Source organism: Aulostomus chinensis, chromosome 2, assembly GCF_037954235.1.
Source record: "Aulostomus chinensis isolate RoL2024-O1b breed Wild chromosome 2, RoL_Achi_v1.0, whole genome shotgun sequence".
Classification (NCBI taxonomy): domain Eukaryota; kingdom Metazoa; phylum Chordata; class Actinopteri; order Syngnathiformes; family Aulostomidae; genus Aulostomus; species Aulostomus chinensis.
Genome location: NC_141321.1, coordinates 27,458,904 through 27,485,361, shown reverse-complemented (window position 1 = coordinate 27,485,361; position 26,458 = coordinate 27,458,904). Strand labels below are relative to the sequence as shown.

Genomic DNA, 26,458 nt, shown 5'->3' with positions numbered 1-26,458 from the left:
TCTCAGTACATTTGTGTAAATGAAGGGCTTTGATAGTATTTGGAGAGAACAGCACACAGTCTTGTCTTGTTCACTGCATGTATGCATGTCGTTTGTGCATTCAGTGTACGACAAGCAACAAGGGGAATGTGGGGTGGAGGGAAGGGGTGTGTGTGTGTATGTGTGTGTGTGGTGGGAGGAGGATCTTAAACACTTTCATAAGTTTGTTTTTTGTTAGGGTTAGGGATTAAACACCACATTTCCTGACATACCCTCCCAATAAACAGTGGATGGGGATAAGAAGATGTCAATTTTCTATTTATATAAGATTCTGTATTCCCAGGCAGTATGTCCTGACTCATTTTGTGCTACAAGATCGTTTAACTATTTGTCCTCCATGTAAACTTCATCAGTGCAGTGGTTCTCTATGACAAGGTTCCCCTGTTACCAATTAGGTAATTTCACATCTGGTCATGATTATTTTAATTTTTTTTTTAAGGTTTTAAGTTAAAGCAACAGTACTTCAAGCATCTAAAACACCTGTGGATCACATTCTGCCATCTATTCAGCAAAAACAACAACAACCTCCACGATGAGAAAAGCCAAATGGAATGTGTTTTACAGTATGTCTGAATGCCTTTGCAGATGGTAATGCTAATTCTGGAAGTCTCATGGAGCACTGGCTGCTGTAGGCCAGGAAACATCACTAGCACTAGGGCCATGTGGGACCCCTCCTTAAAAAAGAAAAAAAGTTTCAGATTTTTTTCACAGCTCATTGTAAGCAATCAGGCAAATAGAAACTTGCAGCCTAGCAGTGCACAGGCACGTCTTTCCAGAAGGCAGAGAGCAATGCTCAGTCTGCTGATATGCGAGCCAGCAGAGTAACAACATAGAACCGATGGTAACACCACCAGTGGCTGTGTGTGAATGCGCTTGAATCCACATTCAACCTCCTCTATTGCTGCCAGTGAAGACCTGCAGATGCACTCAACTCCAGGCTGCTTACTTTTCAACCCCACATCTGTCTCAACACTCACACCAAAGCAGGTGGTTTGAGTTTGAGCTGCTTGTGGACTGGAGGATGTTTTCCTTTTTGGTGAGCTGTGGCATTGTTGGACACACTATGTTGCCTATTGTTGTGGCATGTTTGCTATTCAACCTGCTCGGTTTGGGGCATGCTCAGGTTGCCGCACAGACACAAGGGCAGAGCCGCAGTCAAGCCCAGGGGCATGACAGCTCTGCCACCCCTTGGAGGCAGGTGATTCAGTGGGAGAACAATGGCCGTCTGTTTAGCCTGCTGAACAGTGGAGCTGAATATGTTCCTGCTGGTACAGCAGCCCAGGATAGAGCTCCCAGGGTGGTAGTGGCAGATTCTCCACGCTCATCACGTAGACCTCAAGGAGGAAACGTACGCAGACAGGCACCATCAAGAGGGTCCTCTGAGACTGTCCGAGGACAGGCCAGGCATCCTTTTGGCTTTGGGCAGGTGCCTGATAACTGGAGACAAACTGCTGGAACAACTGGTGGTACCCAGTTCCAGGGATCCTCTACCACTCGCTTCAGGCCATCCACAGGCTCCTCATCTTCATCTTCATCATCATATTCTTCATCTTCATACAACATACCATCTTACCAACAGTATCCAATTCCACAACAGCCTCCTTTCCAGCCACTACCATATGACCCCAGTTTTGTGGAGGGACCAGTCAGGAGCTATGAGCCACCCTTTCAGCCTGTCATTGGTGGGGGATATGGTGGTGCTGGAGGCTACGGTGCTGGACGGGGCTTTGCAGGAGGAGTGTATGGAGGAGGCGGTATGGCCCCTGTGCTCCCAGGCTCTCCTTCAGACTTTACTGAAGATGGTTACCGTTACTACCAATCTTATGGCTACGGGCCCAATCCTGTGGTCCCTGCACGAGCTCCACAACCACCATTTGCAGATGGTCTGGACCACAGATACACCCACAGTCTCTACAATGAGGATTCTGCTGCCCCTGTTCCTGATGTTAACCAAGGTACCCTGATAGTGGACAGGACGGGACCAGCTGGTCAACCACCAGTAAGGAGTCCTCAGTACGAGCAGTTTCCTCCATTTGGAAGACCCCAGCCTCCTTTCGTGCAGCCCATTCCCCCTGGCAGGAACTCACCAAACTCTGCCCTTGAGAATCCCAGTGTTAGTGTTGGGAGTGTGTACCGGCAAGAACAGAGAGGTATAGTAAGCTTTTGATTTTGGTAACTGAACAAAATATAGATTTTATATTTTCTTCAGGAAGATGAGCCACATCTTAAGTGAGCGAGTAACATATGAGTAGGATGGGAAAGGATGTAATTTGGGACACACTCAAAAGCTCTTTAAATATTTTGCAGGGAAAGCTCTCAGCACTTCACTCCCCCTAAAGTATTTCTGTCTTTTTGGCAGAAAATGAAAAACGTGTCATTTGATTTCTGTTATTGTGGGATATGTGAATTTGAAATAGGCAAAACACAGGAGAGTAGGGAGAGATTACCATCCCCTTAATGCTGCTCCAATTTTTTTTTTTTAATGTTTGTTAGATATCAGAAGTAACCAAACTTCAACCACTGCTTAAAAATCAGACCACTTTTTTTTTAGTTTACAAACAAAAATAGTGTGGATGCAAGGTTCATATTTTCCCACATGTATGATTATTGAAACCAGGCATTGCAAAAGCCCTGCCAATGCCCAGAGATCACACACAAGAAGCACTGTGCATTCATGTGAGGGGTTCTGTCCTGCAACAAGACCGGTTCATGAGGCATGTGGAGTTTGGTAATGGTAATGGTGACCTCATATCGGGTCTAGTGAGAGGGGGGTTTTGGAGGGCAGTTGCTGCCTCCTGGGCTTGAGGACAGGAGAGGGTAAACAAGGGAGGGGGTTACAGTACTCCACCACTCCCATGAAGGGGAGGGAGAGTGCGGAAAGTCCCTGTTACACACAAGGTCCATTGCTTCAGAAAATCAAAGAAATATTTTAGAGGTCTCAGAGGAAGAGTTGTCAGTTTCAGAACAGACGGGGTACAAACTCATGAAAAAAAATTAGCATAACAGACAATTTGAATCAAAAAGCAGTTGATAATCTTGTTTTCATAACTTCTCTATGTAAGTGAGGAGGATGTTTCCCCTGAGATAACTGTTTCATGCCAAGAAAAAGAAATCAATTTACTCCGCGCAAACAACTTTTCTCATGTTCTGACTGCTGCATGCTGTTTGAAGTGAAGTGAGATGAAGATCCTTAATGAGATTCTCACAGTCTTAATGCAGACACACCTCTTGTTTGACTCTGTGTTCTGCCTTATTGTGCAACAGTCTCTCCAGTGTGTTATGAGCTTTACATCCATCCTTCATTAAGTACTTCTAGAGCTGGGACTCATTTTTACAAAACAAAATGTCAACATGTGTGCAGATGTCTTAATGTTCCCAGGAAGTTATCACTGATGAAAATCCAGCCATTGGGAGCTATTACAAGTTTTTAATGCACAGCTCCATCGTACAGTATTAAGCTGTCACAATGCCATAATAATTGTGATGCGTTTAAAATTCGCTCAAAACTTTCAAAAGTTTTACTTCACGTTCAAGTAAATCCATCCACATGCTCTAATGCTGGATGAAGATATCCCAAGAACTCACTGTAGGAATTTATGAATATTTGCAAAGACTGGTTAAAATGTCCTCAGATTCACCCATCGTCATTAGTTCTTGTTCATCTTTTCTGTCATATTCACAGATAAAGCCACAAGTAGTCAGAGGACGGAATAATTCCACTATAATTGGTACAGATGAGCAAGTAACTGCAAATCATACGGCAGTTATTTCGTTCAGTTTTAGCTTCATTGCCTCATGTCAAAAGGAGCATTTTTAGGACCTCTATATTCTCTTTTAACTTACCAATAAAGTCAAACAGTTGATTATAATGGTGGTTAATGCAAAGGGAAAGCTCACAAGCTTTCAACATCCTCAAAGAGAAGCAACAAGGCCGCGCACAACAAAAGGGCATAATTAAGCTCATGATTCTCTGAATTACTAAAATGACACTGTACTGCTGTTGCACCTGATTCAAACAGAGGTCGTTGTGTACCTGTAGGCCTCAAATTGATTCTTGCTCCACTCACTCATGCTGCTAAGGTTTGCTGTTGGGATGACAGAAGCATAGCAAGCCTCAATGTGTCGTCTTAATAATGTCGCTGTCAAAGCTGTATGTTCGATATGCCAAGAGAGTTTTGCAGCGTTAAAAGAATACAACATAAGGACATTTTTTTGAACACACGTGCTAATGGCACGTACTGACACTGAAAAAAAAAAAAACCTGGAAAAAAAAGCAGAGGGGGGGGGGGGAAAACACCTTGAAATTATTTGTATTCTTTTTTTGCCAGGCAGAATAGTTTTACAAAGTCTGATAATTGGTGCCAAAATTCATCTGAAACAAACTGACCAATGTGTGGCCCTTCTTACTTCATCTAAGGGAGTTTTGCCATGTAGGGAAAAAATCCAGCCCACCCCTGACAGTGAATGTAGACTGGCCCAATCCTCTGATGTTGTCTTCAGCTGAAAGCAGGAACATCTGTGAGGAGAAATGAGGAGATGGAGTTTTCATAGCCTTTATTGTGTCATATTAGATGGTTATAAAACAATAAAAAAAAAAAAAAAACTGGCGAGATTCAAGTTCTTTTGTTCGTGCCCCATTTTGAGTGTGATGCCTGGTTTTGTCACATACTGGTGAGAGCTGAGCAGCTTTGGCCTCTCAAAACACTTCATTCCTCTACAATAGCCCTAATTTCCCATTTGAAAAGATTAGAGGGCAGAGAACAAAGTCTTCACAGGGTTAAGAGGGAAAAAATGGGTTGAGGAGTGCAGTTGGAAAACCTCAGCATTTCACACTGGTTTTACATTGTGTACATGGTCTACCACAGGAAATGTCCCCCTGTCGATAGTCTGCCTCAGACAGAGTTGTCAGATGGGATGTTTGTATAGCACCCAGCCTAGGAAAGTACATCATTCATCAATCATCTTTTAAACTGTCTTCTGGTGAAGAGAGACTCACCTGGATGCTAAACACTCAGGAAAATATGAAGTGGGAAACTTCCTATCTGGTTTGAATACACAGACCATAATCCAGTTGATGTAATTCACTATCAAAAAATGCCACTGCGTTACATCTCCAAGCTTTTGTATGGTGAAGCAGACAAACAAAGCTTGAATATCATCTTTGGAATTGTATTAATGTCTCTTGTCTTAAAGGTCAAATACTTTGACTCTCTGTTGCTTGAACAAGCAAGAGTGTCTGGCTTCTGTGAGCTTAACAGAGAAGGGTGATAAATTACAGCAGAGACCCTTGCTGGCATTGCCTTTACAAGGAATGAGGCAGACATGTACTCAGAAAAGTCAGGCCTGCTTGTTTTTAACTTGGTCCTCAGGTTTTCTGACAGGCTTGGTCAGTGGCCCACTTTAAAAAAAAAAAAAAACAGCCATGGTGTGAGATTACTGTTGTTTTTCCCTGGCATGTATGTGTCTCTGTCTGGTTCTCCAGCTGTACCTCTGTAAAGTATGAAAAACACAGTCTGCTCTGCTCCTGTAACAGCTTATACATCTCCAAGTTAAGCTTTATTCCCAGCAGGTAGGACTAGTCAGCCTACATTTTCTATCTTAAAAGGTTAACCTCAAGTGACAAGCTCATACTAAAATCAGTGTCAAGGAACATCAAATCACGTTCGTCAAGGAGGAAAAATGTGACCTGCACTTTTCAGAATCGCAAAATAAATTTGGTTCGTGGCTGAATGTGCCAAATTGATGTTATATGTCCCTCAGATTTTATGAGAATTTGCACACAAGAACATCAACATGTAAGCTTTGTTCTTCGTCACCCCAAACTCAGCCCTGTCTGAGAGGCCTATGGAGCCGAAGTATCTCATTAGAAAACCATGATGAAAAACCTGGAATGCACAGTAATTAGTGGGCAACGGCGTTCTCTAGTTTGACCCCATCTTGAACTGCCAGCCCTGTCAGTGTTGCCCCACATATCTTCCAGCGGCACTTCCTTAACACGAGGACATAAAAAAAAAAACCTAAGAAAGTACAAATATGTGAGAGCGTTGTTTTTGTTAACAATGTCATCACTGGTATTGTTAGGAAGGGCTGGGATTCAGAGATCAAGAGATTACCAGCTACAGATTACTAACCATTAACATCCAGATTAATTAATGATTAATTTTTATTTTTTTTTTAAACACTCTCTCTAGTAACTACAAGGTTTCCGGTATTTAATTGAGGTTTGATTTTTGGTGTGATTACAATTACATTCTTGCAACTGGAGGACAATCTGAGAGAATCTACCGAGAAACTCAGACTAAACCCATGTAAAACCAGACGGGACGAGAGAAGGTGATGGAGGTTTTCAGAAGAAAACTTACTTCCTCTAATCACTAGGTGGTGCCATCACTTAAATTCAGCGTTTCGATGTTTCCAGGTCTGAACTCTCAAACATGGGAAATTTGGGGGGGGGGGGGGGAAACGAACATGTGGAATCCAGTTACAACAGATTTGTGTTTTATAGTGGAGTGTGAACGTTTGCCGGCAGCCACATTATTGCCATTTCATAAAACTTTGAAAAAGTTGAAAACTAAAGCGTTTTCACAGGAACCCATCACCAAGGTCCTTAAGCATTTCTGACTAAAGGGTCTGGTCGACGCACTAGGAAAAAGATGTGTTATTTCTTGTTACCACCAGGTGGTGCTATGACTGATCTGCCCGGAAATTTTTTTATTTTTTTCTCTTCTACACCCTTTCACCCTATATCCTAGTTTTTGCATGATCTTACAGACAGATAAATTCTAGGTTAAAAAAAAAATACAGGGTACTTTGTTAGAAGTCAAATGAAAATGTGATCCTGATCATTAGTCTTTTTTTATGTCAGGTTTCCCAGACCTGGTTCCTGATCCAAACTACGTGCAGGCGTCTACATACATTCAGAGAGCCCACATGTACTCCCTTCGCTGTGCTGCAGAGGAAAAATGCCTGTCAAGGTAGATCAAGTTCAGGGTCTTATTTAATGGCTTGATTTTGCTGTTTGACTTTCTCTAATATGACTGTACTAAATGTGTTATTTTTCTTGTCTTCTTCTTTTTTTTTTTTCTTTTGAAGAGTGTTCAGATTTGGATGTTTTCTGCATCATCTGCATCTGGGCTGTAAACTGAAGCTATAAATTGTTTCCTGTGTTAATGTCGCCTGACCAGGTTCTATACTGCCTCGTACCACAGGGCATGCTGGGCCATCCCAGGCTTTCATATCCCTGAACAGGGAGGTGGTGACACTAGATGGTTGGGTCACACATTTACAACAAAATGTTAATTTACGTGACGGATTGAATACTTTGTGAGATGTTTTACCTTTCGGCACCATTCACCTGCGAGTGAACCGTCTTCAAATCTCACATAGCCTTCAGGATTATACCTTTGCAAAGTAACTAAAAAGAATTAATGAAAGATTTACCAAAAGCACAACATGAACTAAATCCTGGTCACCCTTGGGTATACAGGAATCGTTTGTTTCATTTCTCTTTTGTTGGTAGATAGCATGCCCTGAGCCCCGGGCCTGGACCCTTTGACTGACTCTGCACTAAGGACACTTTTGAAATGATGGAAGTGTGCTGTCCCCATGGCTGCTCTATTTGCCCTCTCCCCATCACAAGCACAACCATCCCTCAAAGCCCTTTCATATCCTGTCTGAGTTTGCAGCAATCACCGACAGATGGGCTGTTGTAATTTGCCATACACTCCAATGTCAACAACAGCCACAAGATGAATGGCTTAGATCTTCAGTGCTATGGTGAGCTTGAGGTTGTGCTTCCTCCTCCACACAAAAAGTGAATCATGCAACAGAGTGAATACCACGGTCTGTTCCCTCTCTCTATGTTGAAACTGCAGAGATGGTTGTAATCTGTAGAATGAATTATTTAGTAGATACGCTCCTGCCTCCAAGCCTTTCCAACTCTGCTCTTTTTTTCCCTCATGTCTTACTTATGAGAAACAGACATGACAACATACTTTTTGCAGCCACTTTTGCAGTTTCCTCTCATGGTTTTTGTCTTAATTTATTTGTCTACCATTCAGCTCAGCGTATGGCCCTGACTCCAGCGACTATGATATTAGAGTCCTGCTGCGTTTCCCACAGAGGGTGAAGAACAAGGGGACTGCTGACTTCATGCCTAACAGGCCACGTCATACCTGGGAGTGGCACAGCTGTCATCAGTGAGTACTAATACAAAACAGATTTTACCTAATCAACTAGTCATGCATTACTGGCTGCAGAATCAGTAGTTATATTGAGCAGGGAATATGGTTAGCAAACATTTTATGTCTTTCCAACTTCTATTCTGACATAGCCGAGTATCACGTTAACGTATTTCTCCATTATTTTCACACATTAAATGCAGAAATAAGGTGCACATGCTGCTTTAGATATGTTACACATGTCCAAGGTTATTGCAGTATCGTAAAATGCACTGTTCTTGTTGACAGCTTTAATTGTAAAACATGTTCAAACACTTGTAAAATGCATGATGTAAATGTGGTCACATAACAGTGAATTTGAATATTAACGCTCCAATAAATTCACAACAAATTACCTTGTTGACTGATACATGAGCCCCACTCTCGCCCCAGACAACTGGAAATTGCAAAGTCTTGAAGCTATTTAGCACCTTGGAATTGACTTTGGCAAGACTGTAGAATGCCAGTGTGCACAACATGGGGTAATAGAACAGAAGATTACATGTAAAAAAAACATTCATAACGAGCATAAATGTAGTCCCCTTAAATACCGTAACTGCAGACAGGAATAATACATGTAAGCAAGAAGTAAAAAAAACAAGCAGTGTTTTCAAGGCAACCATTGCCACGGCTGAATTGATGTTAAGGAAAAAATAGGAAGGCATGTAGAACATAAAAGAGGAGCTGGGGAGGAGGAAGGTGTTTCCATAGGAGCTCAGCAAGTAGAACGAACACCTGGTAGGTTGATTAAATACTTCCTGTGTTGGTATCATCTGTGGTTGATTAGCGAGGCGTAACAGCTGCTAGGAGGTGGCTGGCTGAGCAGACATGTGGTGTGCTAACATTTACACATGACTTGATGAATACGTTGAGTTTTGATCAATAATGATTCATATTTACTCCACCGCGGCAACAATATGAAGAACAGCATGTGGCCGAGGCAACACCTCTGCATTTACTCATAAAATCAAACTTGTTATATGTAACTCTCTGGCAAATTAACACCTCTAACTTATTTAGGCGTCTTTAAGGGTTGCTGACAGGATGACCAGAAGAGGAAACAGGAAGTGAGTGATGTCAGTCATGGCTCTGGGGGTCAAATTACCAAGTTATCATCACGCAAACGTGACTGTGCAACATGTGATGGTTTCCCAATATGTTGGGGTTTTTTTTTTTCTACATTAAGAAGCAATTATGCTGGCGCCATTTGACTGATCAAAAAAAGTATATACAGGACCACACAGGCAGGCCGAGACATTGTTGACGAGGTGGTCTCGGTGTACGTCCAAATAAAATCTGGTGCAGTTGGTTTGTGGTGAGAACATGATATGACCTCGTTCCGACCCAGCTACCAGTGCACTCCACCTAAACGGCCCCTGGAACCAGGTGGGCTTTGTATTTTTCAGAGCATTCAAATTCTAGCAGTTTGCATGGAGGAAAAAAGGAGAAGATGCAGAAAAATGAATAAATATGCAAAAGCCTGAACAGAAGACCTTTTTCCATTTACTTTCTTGCTCCTGCCCCAGACACATAACAGTGACGGTTCTCTTGTTCCTCCTCCTCTTCTTTTTTGTTTATTGGCAAACCAACTTACAGGATAGCAATAGGTTCCCTTTGATTTTTCTCTGTGTGAAAAGACACCTTACCAAGGGGTAAATGATCTTGAGAATCATCCACTTATCCAGACCGGAGCGAACCTACTATAGATGGGAAACGTAGCTTAGAGCTGGTCCAACTAATGGACCCTTACATGGTCAAGCCTGTGTGAAACACATAACTTTACCATCTAAATTCCAAACCGTGTGCATTTTTGGTCGAACAAGCAAGCATGTTTCTCATTGTGTTCTCCATGGACATATTTTAGTTGGTTTGTTGAGGGAGCAGTGACTCAGACTTAAGATCTCCCGGGAAATGCAGATGAAGCGATTTGTGGGGGTGTCGCCCTTGTTTTCTGATGTTATATTCCATGTAGACTGGCTTTTATCTCAGTTTCAGCAAGTCCATCCATTGACACCAGTGTCCAGCTTTGCTTTACTATTCCCATCTTAGAGGAATGTGACTGGTTGTTAGGAGATTGGCAGTGCTGTTGCTGTCTGACATCAGGCTGCATTTACGCAGTGGTTCCCAGAAGGCAGGAAGCCAAGGCAATCATTCCACTGGCTATGTACTCAGAATGACAAATCAATCACTTTTTTTCTGTCGATCTGTGACACCGGATCACAAAGTTGCTGAAGTACGATGGGGTGGATATGGGTTACTGGGGCACAGTGTTTGGTGACAGAGAAATCTCTTTAGGGGAATTTAATCTTTAGCCTGGATTCTCACAATAAACTTTCTTGCCCTACATTTTTATTGAATAAGCTGTTGAAAATTTTGCTTTTCATTGCATTCGCCGCAATCTTTTTCACTTGAGTATTGAGTTCTAAGGGAAGGGAACAGCTTCCTGTCACGGACTGTAAAAAAAGGTTTGAATTTTCTATTTTCTTATCAGGATGCATAATTCCATTTGGGAAGTATTTTTATGACAGTCAATATGGAAAGCAAATGGAAGTCATTAAAAGAGCTTTGATCCTATTGATATTGTAAGTTTTCATTAACTAATGCTTGATTTGAATCTTTACTGAATATCTTTACACGACTATGTGACCCTCATGGCCAGAGATCATGGTTGCCATTTGTGCAGGTGCTTCGGTGCGTGTCTTCATATCCTGGTTGTACTTCACGGAAGGCGAATGTCAGGCGTCTACTAAATACACCGACTGTATTTCTCTTTTTTACAGGCCAGGCTGTGATGTGTGAGACCCTGAAAGTCTTTTTTGTGGCAATGAAAGTGGAAAATGACTCATGACTATGAAAAAGGATTTGAATTTTTTGTATGTTACGATTACAAGCTATTCCTGTTAAATCCTCTATGTGTCTTTCCAACACTACATTCTCTATAGTTGACATAGTCACTGAGTGGATCCAGGAATCCAAGCAGGCATTCTCTATCCCATTCTGTATATTTTTTTTTCCCCTGCTTCCTGGTCTCTCTCTGACTGTGTTTCATTATCACACACATGTAATGTCTCAATACACATCTGTGATTAAAGTGGGAGTTTTGAGATGTTATCAACTATATATTAGATGCATTTCAACAGAGACAAGCAAGTAAGTAATAACCTCAGTAACAATAAAGTTCATATTCAGACTCAGATAACAGGCAGGTTTCCACTTGAGACCAGTACCAGTTGGTCGCCTGTTCGAGTGGAAGAGTCCTTGAACGGTCACTTGCTCCATGAGTGGAAAGTTCCCGCTTTTCCTTCCAAGTCATCATTCAATCTTTAATGACTGTTCCAGTAAAAGCTGTTGCTATGTTGAAGCATGGGACACGAAGTAAGGCCAAAGGGCAATATTTACACAGTCTGAGTTTGTCTGACTCTTAAGAGATCCAGAGCTTACCTCACCTGCTACAACAACTGAAGTCAACACCACTTAAGTCAGGCTGTTCTCATTAACACACGTAATCATGAACCAGGAGCCAGGAGCAAGATATTGGGACATTTGCAGCTGTTGTTCTGGTGACAAAACTGAATGTTTTCAGTGAGATGTCTGGAGACCAGGTGAGTTTGGGTCCTAAACCTAACCAGACCTTCATTACAGCATTGTCCAAAATATCTCAAAATATCATTTTTGCCAGGCGGCACAGTGGTGCAGTGGTTAGCACTGTCGCCTCACAGCAAGAAGGTTCCAGGTTCAAGTCCTGGCTCGGGCACGGTATCTTTCTGTGTGGAGTCTGCATGTTCTCCCTGTGCCTGTGTGGTTTCTCTCCAGATACTCCGGCTTCCTCCCACAGTCCAAAGACATGCAATTGGGGACGAGGCTAATCTAAATTGACCGTACTGTCAGACTGGCGACCCATCCAGAGTGAACCCTGCCTCTTGCCCAAAAGCCGCTGAGATAGGCTCCAGCTCCCCCGCAACCCTTAGCAGGAATAAGTGGAAGAAAATGGATGGATGGATTATTTTTGCCTCATAAAATGAAAAGAAATGTCTGACTGTGTTTATGAAGCCAGAAAAATCACAAATGAGAATTTTTCTCAGAGGGTTTTAAATAGTGGATGTCCTCCTTGGACCCTCCTTGGAAAATGTGAAAAAGGTAGGGAGAGCCCCAAAGAAGGGATCTTTCTCACAGGATGATGCAATGGATGCTGCAAGTACAGAACAGTTCACAGAATATACAACAATTGACACTGCAAATGTTCATAATCCTCTGGATGTGCATCAAATTGCCTTTCTAATCCTGTAAAGGATCCCTGTTGAGCAGCTTTAGAAGTCACCAAGTAGGCATGCAACCAGTGTCAGAGTTGTTTCATCACTGTGGTAATCTTAGAGGTTAAATGTTTGCATTTAAACTGCTGTACAAATATATTTCAATCGCAGAACAATTTTATCCTCCAAAATGATCACAAAGTCTAATAAGCACCTCTCTGACACTGCTCTGCAGAGCTCATCAAAGCAATGACAAAAGTAGAGGTTTTTCCCCCGACTAGGAAAACTATTGTCATACAGATGCAAATTAGCCCGTGTTACTGTGTCCTGCAATTATGTGCACAGCAGGCTTGTATAAAGTGACTGGCGTACTGGGTCACTTTGACATTTGGGAGAAGTCCAAGCAATATTGCCGTTAATAGTGCAGATGAGTTCAAATGGACCGTCTCATTGACAGTCACCCACTAAAAGTCACTTATTTTAAAATTCCGGTTCAGTTCAAATGGTTAGTGGCCATGTGCATCCAGGCCTACCAAAGCTGCTAAAGCTGTGTAAACACACACACACACACACACACACATTGCCAGCAGATAAATACACTAATGCACACACAAATGTTATCATGCACATGCAGATACATGCATGCACGCATAAAAATAACCATCAGCACTTACAAATACATTTAAATGCTTGCACACAAACACGTCTGATCAGTCTGATACAAGCTTATTAACATCCAGACAGTATCAGAGTATTAATGTAATCACTTCTACAATACTTCATCAATTAGTGTTAATTGCCCTTTGAGACAATAATATGATGTTGCTCAAGGGACAATATTACATAAATATTAATGGATGAAGTCATAGGTAAGATTATGCAGTAAGCCTAAGGTACTGGAACTCTGGGTCCCATGGGTATAGGTGTTGCCCTGCGAGAGCTGTTTGTTATAGGTTCACATCTGAAGTTAGAAAGATTTTCTTTTGTGCCCCTGTGCCTTACACAAGCCCTTAATCTGTTTCACGTCTTTATCCCTAAAAGCTTCACCCCATCGAGTTCAAACCAATTTGTAATGCAAAAAAATTGATTTTAGATTGATGCAGAGAGAGTTGCAGCAGTGTGACCTGCTAGTTGCAGTGAAGCTGTTGCATGGAGTCTCTGAGGATTCATCATGTCTATCTGAGTGTAGCTGTATAATGTTACCGGTTGCATCCAGTCTTGTTGTGGATCATTGGTCTGATCTGCTTGCTGTGAAGTCAATCCATGCTGTGGGAGGCTTTATCTGTGCCATGGTTAACTCTGTGTCCGGAAAACAAGGGTGGAGTGATGTAACACTCCTTCTGCACATGCCTGCTGTAGAAGGTTGGTCCCCCTATGCAGCCCACTAATTTGTGATGGATGGACGAAAGGTGCACCATCATGACAATAAAAAAGGATGGAAGGACAAGAAGTCCGTTAATTAAGAGTGAATGTAACTTGTGGGGAACCATTTGGCTTTTACCAAAAAAATGCCAGATCCTACTAAGACTTCACTTGCCATCTAGCATGCTCAGAAAATGAATGAGTACACAGATTTATCACAGAGGCAGAAATGGATGATGAGGAATGGAGCAGCCCCATATGCCATGGTTCAGATGTTTACCTCTGCCATTCCTTTGAGGAGGGCTGTGAATGAGGATGAGGCTCTTGTGGAATGCACCCCAATGCCCTGCAGAGGCCCTACTTTTGCTGCACTCTAGGCTTATGTGAGAGATGTCGTAGCCTGTGACCACCCTGACATGTGATGTGTGCTGCTGGCCACATGTGTCTTTCCTGACATGTGTTTGTGTGGGGGGGCAAAGTGTTTAAACATTTTCAGTACCATGAGCTGCTCCACGTACTCTGAGGGCTACAAGATTCCAACATTCCCCCTCAAGACCAAAGCCTCGCACATTCCATTCAAGCCAGAGAGAGATACAGTATGTCCATATGTCCACAAATGTGTGTGAGACCACTCTTCCAGAAGGTTACCCCTGGTGACAGAACACAGGGGAGGGGGTTTCTAGTATGCCAGGTGGAATGCTAAACTGGGTCAAGCAGAAAAAAAATGAACCAAATCTGGATTTTCCTTGTGTTTTCTGTCTGGAGGAACTCTAAGTAAGAACCACATGACAAGCAGTGACATCATGAACAATGACATCACCGCTTTGTGGGCTCAGTGCATGGTAGCAGCTAGATTAGTGCATCCAGCTTGACTGGTGACAGCTTTGCTCTCACGGTGATGGAGCTCATTTCCATACCTTGGTGAATTCATGACTGGGTGTGAAGCAGAGCTGTTTTCCAGTTTATGGCGAAACCATGTCTGCAGACTCTGAACATGCTCCACTCTGAAGAGTGCAGCTTTCTCCTAGGAGGAGAATGCCATGAGGATTAGGTCGTCTAAATAGGACAAAAGCCTGATCCCTTTTCTGCGTAATGGCTCCAAAGCTTTTTCACACACTTGGAGAATGTGCACAGGGCCAGAGAATAGCCAAATTAAAGCTGGTTGCACTGGTATTAAAATGAAGAATCAAATTTCCTGTACACAAGAATTTCCTAAGAGAAACTGCTGTAATGTAGAAATACGCTTCTCCCTGGATATGAGTAAGAGCTTCTAGTGCAGGACACAGAGACATGAAAAAAAACAAGTCTGCATGAATCGACTCACAAGCAATAAACCCAATAATGGCAACTTATCAAGGGCAAAGCCTAAAAGAAATGAAACACTTTTTAATGTAATTGCATTTAAATGTGCATATGCTATATTTCAGGGAGTTTACGTGCAGTATAATTTATACTATGACATAATTTCTGAAGCATAAAAGGAACTGAGTATTATCTTGGAAGTCTTGGCTTGTTCCATCAACTAAAATACTGTGATATGTTTAATTGATCGATTTCTTTGTTCTTTCTACCAGGCACTATCACAGTATGGATGAGTTCAGCCACTATGATTTATTGGAAGTAAGCTCTGGCCGTAAAGTTGCAGAGGGACACAAGGCCAGCTTCTGTCTAGAGGACACAACCTGTGATTTTGGTCATCTGAAACGCTATGCGTGCACAGCTCACACTCAGGTAAAATGTCATCAATGTATCACAGCAGGTTAAATTCATGCACTCTTGATCGCCCTTATTTAATGGTAAGCTCATTACACTTCCTTCTTCTATTAGGCTAATATTCATCCACTGTAATTGGGCTGTAGTATTTCTTTAATTACAAAAATCCAGAAACCTAAGTAGAATGCTCCCTAAAGTCCTGTTCCCATTGGTTGAAAACAACCACTAGCGCTTACTTGCATCAGGCTTTTGTCCGCAATAGCAACAGGTTTCCCCAATTTCAGGTCTACGTGCAAAGAGCGGTCAGAGCGCGACTATCAAGCATAAACATGGAGGCGATGACAGCTTGTCGTCTCCACTTCCACTACTTAATGTCATCTCAGCCACTAATTCAACCTGATGTTCAAGCCGTGCTGTAATATCATCAGTTTGTGTTTGCTGACTGTCCACCTACTTGCAATGGGACCGGGACCAATCAGCTTTTTAAGGCGGGTTTATCCAGGTTTTAAAAAGATTAATAGTCAACCATAACTTGTTTGTGTCCAGGATTAACAGTGAGTCTGTTATTTATGTCCAGCATTGAGAAATATTTAACAATATAATATTCCAGACTAAACTAAGCAGCAATTGTTTCCTCTTGAACATCAGTTTCTTGTAACCGACCATATTTATATCTACATTATTTTACATTTCAAATCATAGCTGTACCAATGTACACTATCACTACTCCATACTGATCTCCTCCCACCACCCTGTTTCGTCAGGGTCTGAGCCCAGGCTGCTACGACACATATAATGCTGATATTGATTGCCAATGGATCGATATCACAGACATCCAGCCTGGAAACTACATTCTAAAGGTAAGGGTCAAGTGACACTCTAATGCGCATAAACATCTTAAATAACCATCTGAGCTACCGAACACGAAGTTTTGAAGTTGAACATTTTTATTTTAGCTGAGTTCTTCAGGTTATATCATAGGGCTCATTGGCAGAAGTCTCCCATTCATCACATCGGCTATTTTTCATACATATTTTATTTGGTCAATACGGCTGCAGGGTGTACTCACGCATATGATAAATACAATACTACTTGTCCAAAAAACTTTCTCTTTTAAAGTAGTATTGACCCCGGTAGATGTTTGCTAAAGTTAGTCAATATTCGGAAATGCCATCTCTCTCTTTTGTGTTTCAGCTCCAGGTCAATCCCAAGTTTTTGGTGCAGGAATCCGATTTCACCAACAACGTTGTGAGGTGTAACATCCACTACACAGGACGGTTTGTCACAACAACCAAATGCAAGATAGCGCAGTAAGTATGACATATGATGAATTGAGGGTTGATGAACTCACTGGCACAGTTTCAGTCTTCTGAAATTCTTCTGAAATTTCTTTCAAGAATTCAATTTTGTGCTTTTTAAGGAATATTCAGTTTGTCATGCGATGTAATACTGCATATTTTTCTGCAAATGTACACAACGCACAAAGACAAACTGTAGATCGGCGTTCATGTCATGTTGCCACCATTAATTTACCCTGAAACACTCGATATGGTTGCAACACAATGCGCTTGTATGAATAACCTCACAAGATATTGAATCACCTTGCTGAAATATTTAATGATTTAACAAACTATTTTCTCATGTTGTTGTTAAGATTAATGGGCTCTGGAACTTTCACGTTGTCCCTCAAAGGGAGATGGAGGGGGTTACTGAACTTTTTCAATAGCTTTATTAGGAAGTGCAGCAGATATGCATGAGCAAGCCATCATTAGATTCAATTTCTCTGGCTAGTCTCAAACATACACTTTGAAATATGCTTGCTAAAGCATTTCCAGAGTTAATGAAAGCTGGAAATGATGCCAATAAAATAATTACATTGGCAGATTCCATGAGCCCCACTTCCATAATTAAAAGCTAATATTTTAATAGTTTCTTTATTTGAAAAACATCAACTTGAATCAAGCTCATCTCTATAATTATCATGTCACACCAATATGAGTATATTTTCAACCTAATTTATTACATGTCACATGTTTAACACAACACTCGCATGAGAAATAAGTCATTGATTCAATAAATTGTTCATGGCGCTGAAATCAAATATACTGTAATTTGGAATAAAAAGCACATTTATTAAAATTTGTTGTGCCTGTCAGAATTGGTTTCAAATCAAACGGAGACATTATTAGAAACAAGTGGTGTTGTGCTGATCATTGTAGCTGATTACAAAATCTTGGTGGTGTAATTTTCTGCAGAAGAATGATAAAATGATTTGATTGAAAGGTTCCATTGTAGCAGCGCCAAGAACAAGTCATTTCAGCATATTGCTGCTAGAAGAACTAGCTTAGCATCTAGGTTATTGAAAATGTAGCATTAAGCAACAAACAAGAAACCGAAGGGAGACATTCTAATTAGTCGACTACGCACACAAACACCTTGATGATGATGAATGCAATGTAATATTGGACTTGAATGTATAGTTTTGTAATACCTTGTGTCTAGAAGAATGATAGATGCCATATTAGCAGTTATTTTGTGTGAACACGTGTTAAATCATATTGCTTTGTATCCTGTAGTGAGTGTACAACATTTTTAACAAGAGTGTTATTTGTTGCAGGTCTTGATCAGGCACTGGAAGACTGCCACGCTAGAAAGACCCCGATTGCTATTCCATTGAAATGTGAATGGAATCTATTTGTTGTTTGCTCAGTGTAGTTCGTCTTTGCTGGTTTTTTATGCTGTATTGGTACTCTGGACCCTTGGAAAAAAATGAAAAGAATCCACTGGCACTGATAAGAATGTGTGTTTGTGTGTGTGTGTGTGGGGGGGGGGGGGGGTGTAAAAGAAAATACACCACAAGACGCATTGCATGTTGTATAGTGCATTTTAATATTCCAATAATGAACTAGCAGTTAAGATCCTAGCAATCTATTGTCTCATATTGCAACTGCAGCTTCTCTGATTTGGTTATAATAACAGAATATATGATTTACTGTATCTGCACACAGACACAATCATCCATGCACAACCCCTGCAGAGCGTCCCTGCTTGAATTGTAAATTAAGTGTGAAATGATGCCAGTGCTTAAATTAAGAGGTTCCAGACAAGTGAGAGTTCAGCTGCACACCAACTAATAAAATTAGGGGACAAAGTCTTTCCACTTGTATTCATTCCTGCGGTGTGAGGCAGACAGATGCACAGCGGCTCAGGAGAACTACAGTATAGTGTGTTTTTGTTTGTTTGTTTTCTTTCTGTACTGTTGCAGTGGATCGGGCTGGGATACTGTGATTCTGTGGGCACATTTCTGTTTAATATTGTGTTGAGAAATTGATACATTGATCAAATTCTAGAGCAATTTATTGACAGACTATAGGCGCTGCACTTCTCCCTGGATTTTCAATGTGCCCTCATTCATCCCTTCTTATTGCAGTAAAACAGGAACAATCTTGACTTGCAGAAAAAAGGTGCTTTCCAGTAAACAAGGCTCTCAGTATATAACACCCTCTCTTGGGGTCTCTTCTTCAACTACCAACACTGGTCAGATGGCACATATGTCATCTATACCTTTTGAAGAATGTACATAAAAATATTCCACTGATGCATGACTTAAATGGTGGAGAATATTTTGATTGTATTTGTTTACCCATTTTTGCCTGTCACTGTAATTTGTGAAATTTATTGAACTTCTATGTATTGTTTTTATTGATCTTCTGACTTATTCTGTTTTATTCAAATGGTATGTGTGATTGGAAGTAAAACACTACTGCCACAAACAGTATTGTAACACAGAGTGCCAGACAGCCGTCTCAACCTACCTCTCCAACTGAGTGAGATGTTTCATTCCTTTGTTTAGTCCGGTCTGGTTCGGTTGTGGAGTGAATGTGGTCTGAACAAACCCAACTAACCAGGTGAACTTCGCAAACTTGAACTAAATGGTTCCTGTAACCAGGTGTGCTTTGCATTTTTGGGTGCAGCAGATTATACAAACTGTAGCAGTTTGTAGTACAAGAAAGTAGAACTATGCAAAAGTAGTAGAAACATGCACTAGTCCAAAACACAGGACCGTCTCCCCACATTTACTGTCTTACACCATTTTGTCACTTCTGACCAGTCAGCAAAATGAATGTTGCATTTGTGTTTGCTTGGATTTTACTGATTTACTAATGAACACAGGAAGAAAAAAAAACAACAACACTCAAACTTGAATTACTCATCAACTGATTCGGACCAGAGGAAACAAACCTTCAGAGGAAACAATGCCCCATGTGTTTGGTTTCCATTGGAAATTCCTGTCAGTACTCACTTTGGCTTCCTGCCACCCTGGTAAAAAGCCCCAACATATTGCAAAACAGGTGATTTGGTACTCCAACAAAGAGATATCCAATAATGCTTTTAGAAAATAACTGTGTATTAATGTATTTCAGTGCCAACATTTGGGTTGATGTTTTAAGCAGTTGTTCTCTCTGCAATGCTAAATGTTTGGAGTTTAATTATGATCAAAATGCTACTATCGACGTAAAATTATCCAACTTTTGACAACCGTATACAGACTTTTCCTACTGTATTGTAAATACTGTTTGTTTTTTAACTTGCAAAATTATTTTACTCTAGTATTATATCAGCTATTTACTGAGAAAATGCAGTAATATGTGACTCTGACCTTCATCGGAACAACAGCACAAGAGCAGATGACACTAATACGGCATCTATGACATGGCGATGACATTTGTATTTTTTTAATAAGATTGAGCACCCATCAAAATGTCATATAAAATAAATACATTTACACATGTGCTGTGTTTGCAGACTGGAATATGACTTTATGCTGCACTGCTTCGCTGTGCTGTACGTGAGAACACATCTGCAAGTTGGAGGGAATACATGAGTCGATCCAAGAGAAAACCTGCATGACAATTTACTGAAATCATCTCCTTCTGAAGAGATGGGTGTGATATTTGTAATGCATCAGCCCCTTTCTCCGTATTGGATTTTCTCTTTCATGCAGGCAAATCTGACCTTTACAAACAGAAGATTCCTAAAACACCAGACAGTGAATAACAACTGCTCAGTGCTACTGAAGATATGCATTCATGAGTTTGGTGTTCATGTGTTTGTTGTGTGTGATTTGAACTGACAGACGTGCCTTTTTTGGTGTGTAGGCAGGTAGACTCAACACAGAAACAGCAGCAGTAAGTTGAGCAGCTACATGGAAATGATCATGTTGACTAAAAAAAAAACAAACTAGCCAAATTTCCAGTGACAAAAACATGATCAACAAAGCTGATGCAACAAAATGATAAAATAACTGACAAGTTACAGAGGAGTTGACAAGATGGACACAAAGACCGACAGGAAAACATTACTGCCAACGTGACAACGCATGCAATGAGGAACTGAATTTCAGTTTTACTAATGACACAACAAGAGACAGGTGGGAGAACAGGAGGGCAGTGAAGGATCTGATAGGATGAGCGACACAGGGAACAGAGCTGGGACTGACAAGGGCTGATGAACTCTCAAGACACAGGTGAATGACTAAAACAGGAACAGTTGGAAACAGACATCGACAGGAAGTAACACAAGATAATAATTACAGTCCATATACAAACTGACAATGGTCTGGTCCAGCCAGAGCCGTAACACACTGTGTAGAAGTCAGTTTAAGTCATGAGTTCTACAAGTTCTCAGAAAACATTTTTTATTGTTGTATGTTTTGTTGTACACTGAATATTGACAATTCTTGGATTTTTGCGACAAACAGCTCAATCACTTAATGCAGGGTCATAACATGGAAAACAGCACCATGTCAACAATGAGAGAAGCTCATAATGAAGAAATGCACAAACAACGATATACAATATTTTTATCTAGGAGGGAGGCAATCAAATCACTGGTATTTGTTTTGGTTCCAATCATGCACATCTTTCATAGCCTAATAGAAACAAGGACTGGAGGAAAAAAGCATGTTGCTGAATTTGGAAATGTAGACATTTTGTTCAACCAAATAAATCACGTCAGTCAGTGTGGCACTGGAGAGGAATTTATGTGCCTTAAAAACAGCGGTTGCTAATAAGTGAAGACAAGATACGTCATCGCACACCAAGCTAGTTATTTGTGATGATGTTGAACTCATTGTCACTTTTAGAAGATCATATTGCTGAACAAAACATGTAGGCAAATTCTGATTAACTTTTGTTTGCCATAGAGTTTCCATCCATCCATCGTCATCTTCAGCTTATTCCTACGCATTAAGGGTCGCGGGGGGGGGGGGGGGGGGGCTGGAGACTATCCCAGCATCAACGAGCGAGAGGTGGGGTTCACCCTGGACAGGTCGCCAGTCCATCGCAGGGCCAACATAGAGAGACGAACAACCATTCACACTCACAGTCATACCTACGGTCAATTTAGAGAATCAATCAGCCTCGTCCCCTATGTGGGAGGAAGCTGGAGTACCAGAGAGAACCCACGCAGGCACAGGGAGGACATGCAGGCTCCACACAGAAAGATCCCGTGCCCGAGCCGGGACTCAAACCCGGAACCTTCTTGCTGTGAGGCGACAGTGCTGACCACTGCACCACCGTGCAGCCCCTGCCATAGAGTTTATTTTCTTCAATAATCTAAAAAGTCGTGTAAAAAACAAAAAGCATTTTCTTTTGGTTGAGGGAACCCATGGCGATGTTAACTTAAGTTAGCCTTCCAAAAACATGTCATCCATGCCACACACTCTGGAAATATGATGACATATGCCGCAAAAATATGTTCTGGAAAAAAATGAAAGGGAAAAGGAGAGAAATAAAGGAGAGGGTCAGGCAAAATAGAGAAAACATCAAATGCAGCACGCACGCGCACATACGCACGCAATTGATCCTTTAAAATATCAAATTCAAAATCAATCTTTCAGTGCAATGAATAACTTTGTATGTCAATCTACACCAAATTCGCCCTGTTATGAACATATATGAAATTGACAACATTAAAAAAGAATCTCAGGGTCGTTCAATAGACCTGGTGAACTTAGTAATCTAATACCATACCCACTGATTTGATAATAGTACCTGCAATACCTATGGGCTTTGGTATTGGGCTAAATTTGATGATCCCGCATCGACTGCTGCTTTGTTTCAGCTGTCAGATACGATATGTAGAAGACATGTAGGCATTCCTCAAAGAGATATTTCCTGTCCCCAGATGGATGAAAATTCATTTTCGGTCATTTTGATACACAGCTCTCACTCTCATACTTGGTCTGTCCTAACAAAACCCTGACCCCCGTTATACACTCCCTCTTTGTATGGGCTGTTTATTCAGGCTGTTCACATGAAATCACCCCATCCCAGCTCTCCATGCTACACAATGTTGTTTTGTGAAAGTGGTGTAGTTCTTTGTGTGCTGGGACACACTTGACTTTGACTTTGACCTCATGTGTTTATGTTGTGGCATGTATGTATAAATGAATGTGTGTGTGTGTGTGTGTGTGTGTGTGTGTGTGTGTGTGTGTGTGTGTGTGTGTGTGTGTGTGTGAGAGAGAGAACGAGAACATGAAAGACAGGGGGGAGTGATGCAAAATCTGATGAGGAACAGGGAAGACAAATCTCTTCCTAAAAGACTGAAAAGTCACAATTTCCCCCCTCATAAACACCCCCTTTTTTTTAGCCTCTACATTTTCCTCTGCGGCTGCTAGTTAAGTAGCTTAAATAAAGCCCTATATACTTCAGTAGTCTGGGGGCAATAATGCACAATGTCCAGAGTGTCTCTTACTGAGTTGGCGTCCTATTGTTACTATTGGTGATATAGAGGACTCACCACAGCACATTCCCAACAGCAGGATCGAAGCTGTCTGTCAAAACATCAGCGTTAAGGACTATTAAATGATTTGGGACAGTGTCCTCCAACAACTGAATGTGCAATTGTATTTATAAGGAATGCACCAGAGGGAATTACCCAAGTGAATCAAAACAGTGTGAGCTTCAGAGTGGAGAGAAGAAAAACACCAGAAGGGATATATGAAATAAAACCCAGCAGACACATTCTGTATCATAGAGATATGGAATATACATGATGCACACTGCCAGAAATGCCAACGCAAGCATGAGTATATGAAACTAGAACGGGGGTACTTGAGGTACAAATCAGCAAAACTATATGAGAACAAAGTCTAACAGCAAACGGACGCAGCATCTTGTCAGAGTGCCTCAGTGGTTTGTTTTAATGGCCTGACTGGTCATGCAACGTCAACGCTCTGCTCGAATCAATGGTTAAAGCAGACAATTCTATGAATACAATAGCACCTTTACCGGCTAAATCTGCAGCAGCAGTTATGTTGTAATTCCCGCTGAATGTTGCAGCCTCACTCAGTGCGTGAGCTCTGCTTACAAGCTGGAATCTGATCAAAAGAACATGTGGCAAGATGGTGTATTAACATTCTGAAAAAAGGGAAAGATTCGAAACCACACACAGATCAGATTGCAACATAACTGCAAATTACATTCTGTTAAATATGTAAATATTCTTTGCTTTTGGGCAGGAAGTGTTATATCTAACAGCAGATAAGCAAAAGTGCTGTATAGAGAGCTATTAAAAAAAAAACTCCGACAAATATTTCCCTTTACAACATGCCGCATTTACTTTACCAGCAAACCTATGTAAAGCAACAAGCGTTTTGCAGCTGCAAGCTTGAAGCATAATTGTGGAAACAGATCAAGAGAAGTGAAGCACAACTGATTAGACCTTCCAGCATTCTCCGTGCTGAGATGTCATTGACTACACAATCTCCCTGGGAATGGAAGCTATGAGTGTAAGGCTGATGACGCTGAACATTAAAAAAACATGAGGAGACACCTTTTAGTTTTGAGGTTGTCACTTATGACTAAATGAGGGAGGGGTACCATGAATAAGTTTAAATTTTTGACCTGTGCAGCAGTTTGATGGTGTGACAGTTGCTCTGTCTACACAGGGATGAAGCTGAAAGCGATTAAACCCTGCTGATCTGGATTGAGGAGGTTGTTATATCTGTGATGACAACTTTGATCTACCCTGGTCTAATGATCCACCCACCTGACACATAGATGTCATCTCATTCCACCTTTGCAACCAGTCTTGCACATCCAAAACTGATGCTTTAAGGGTTCCTTTGGAGCCAAATGAAGCTCAAGAAAGCAGGGTGGCAGAAAAAGAAGGTTTTATTGCAACAGAAAAAAAGGGGAACAGTTCCTGGGGGTGATGATGGGAAGCAGGATGAAGAGTGTTCTGGTTGGCTGAGGCTGTAGATAGGCAGGCTGCAGAATGATTTTCTGATCAGGATGCTGAGGCAGCTGGAGTGGACAAGCCAACACAAGGAAGATGAAACAGCAGAGAGTACTGGACATGAGGGAACACCAAAAGAGGGAATACTTGAGAATCCAGCTTTTGTATCTACTCCACTAGGGGAAAGTTAGTGGTATCATCTGATTGAAACACTTGTATTCCTTAGCCTCTGTTATACTCCCAACCAGATGCGTACGAGACCATTTGGCCCAGATATGGATTGTTTCAAATATCATTTCTGGTGTCTGCTTCAAGAACACATTCCACACATGCAGAGTAGATCAGTGTCCACAGGAAAATCTATTCCCCCATTCACACTAATAATGTCGACAGGCATGCAAGAAGAGGAGCTGCTTTGTCTTTTTAGTGTAGAATTATTAAGATGCTGGTAGCAACTCTTGGTGACTCTCATACAATATCAGCGTCCTCATTTTTATGTGCTCTCCGTGGGTGCTCGTGTGCTCTTTTTGCACTTCTGTTGTGCTGGTAAAATCTGCATGATCATAACAAATTGCCCACTACATCCCCTGATGAAAATCTACTGTATGTCACGCTCTGCCCTGCAAACCTTTAAGTAGTATAACAGGCTGAATCCTGCTGCATTGAAGCCTTGATAGGTGACGGGTGAGAGCAGGTAATCACCAGGCCACCGCAGCAAAAGGAGGCTCCACACACACTGGACTAACATAAATTAAATCTGGGTTACCAATAACCTTGGTGAGCAACTCACGTCCAGTGCCTCGAAACACATAGAATCCTCTGTCTCAGCCCCCCTCCCCACTCCCGTCCCTTTTTAGCTGCAGTCAGTTCATGTTGATTTCACATTAAGTTGGTATGTAGCTACCCAAATTGTAATTGTCATTCACGCGTAATCAGAATTTTTTTTTTTTTTAATCTGGAGCACTTTTCCTTCCTTATTTGTATATCGCACGTTCAAAAATTAGGGAGAGGCTTATTGCCATTTTAGTTTTACCTCAGGATAAATCAAATCTAACTTTACAATTATCTTTTGAATGATGGCAAAGCAAGACAGCGTAAACAACTGCAGAAATTCTAGGAGCAGTTTATAGCTATCATCTTCATTTGCAGCCTTTGGGAATTATGTTTTTGTGTCGTTTAGGGTGTCGGTAGCTGAGACCCTACTAAAGACTCATTTTCAATTGTCTAAACAAACTCAATGGTCTCACGATTTTTCTTACAAATATTTGCTACTTTGTGCTACATCCTTATTCCCTCATCTTTGACCGAAGGCACACTTGACTGTCCACACTGTCCACCACCTTTCAAGGTTACAAGTGGTTTTACAGGATGATGGAACAGGCTTGCGCTAGCCATTTAGCATGCTATGTGTACATTGTTAATAGAGTCACCTCTAGTAATAAATCTAATCTTGAAATCACAGTCCTACGTCCTTCATGAGACGAGTTCTCAACTTTTTACCACTCCCTTGGCCCAGCTTAGTCAATTTTCAAGAAAGATGGTCGTCAACAAAGATTTAAACCACTCCAACATAATTTGACCTGTTGCTTACAGTGATGCTGGGATAAAAATATGACTTGAGACCTGTATTCT

The 26,458-nt window shown here is 41.3% G+C and overlaps 1 protein-coding gene across 2 annotated transcripts; it reads left to right on the top strand.

The window, feature by feature from the left end:
* Window positions 1-781: 781 nt before the first annotated feature.
* Window positions 782-20,441, top strand: loxl1 (lysyl oxidase-like 1). Of its 2 annotated transcripts, XM_086188317.1 has the most exons (7): window positions 782-2,189; window positions 6,905-7,013; window positions 8,100-8,237; window positions 15,445-15,601; window positions 16,348-16,443; window positions 16,778-16,893; window positions 18,201-20,441. In XM_086188317.1, exons 1-7 carry the CDS (start codon window positions 1,061-1,063, stop codon window positions 18,205-18,207), a joined length of 1,752 nt encoding a protein of 583 aa, XP_086044443.1. In that variant the 5' UTR covers window positions 782-1,060; the 3' UTR covers window positions 18,208-20,441. The 2 variants fall into 2 exon arrangements, with proteins under 2 accessions (XP_086044443.1, XP_086044453.1); XM_086188327.1 differs by lacking the exon at window positions 18,201-20,441 and having other exon boundaries at window positions 16,778-16,897.
* Window positions 20,442-26,458: the final 6,017 nt, after the last annotated feature.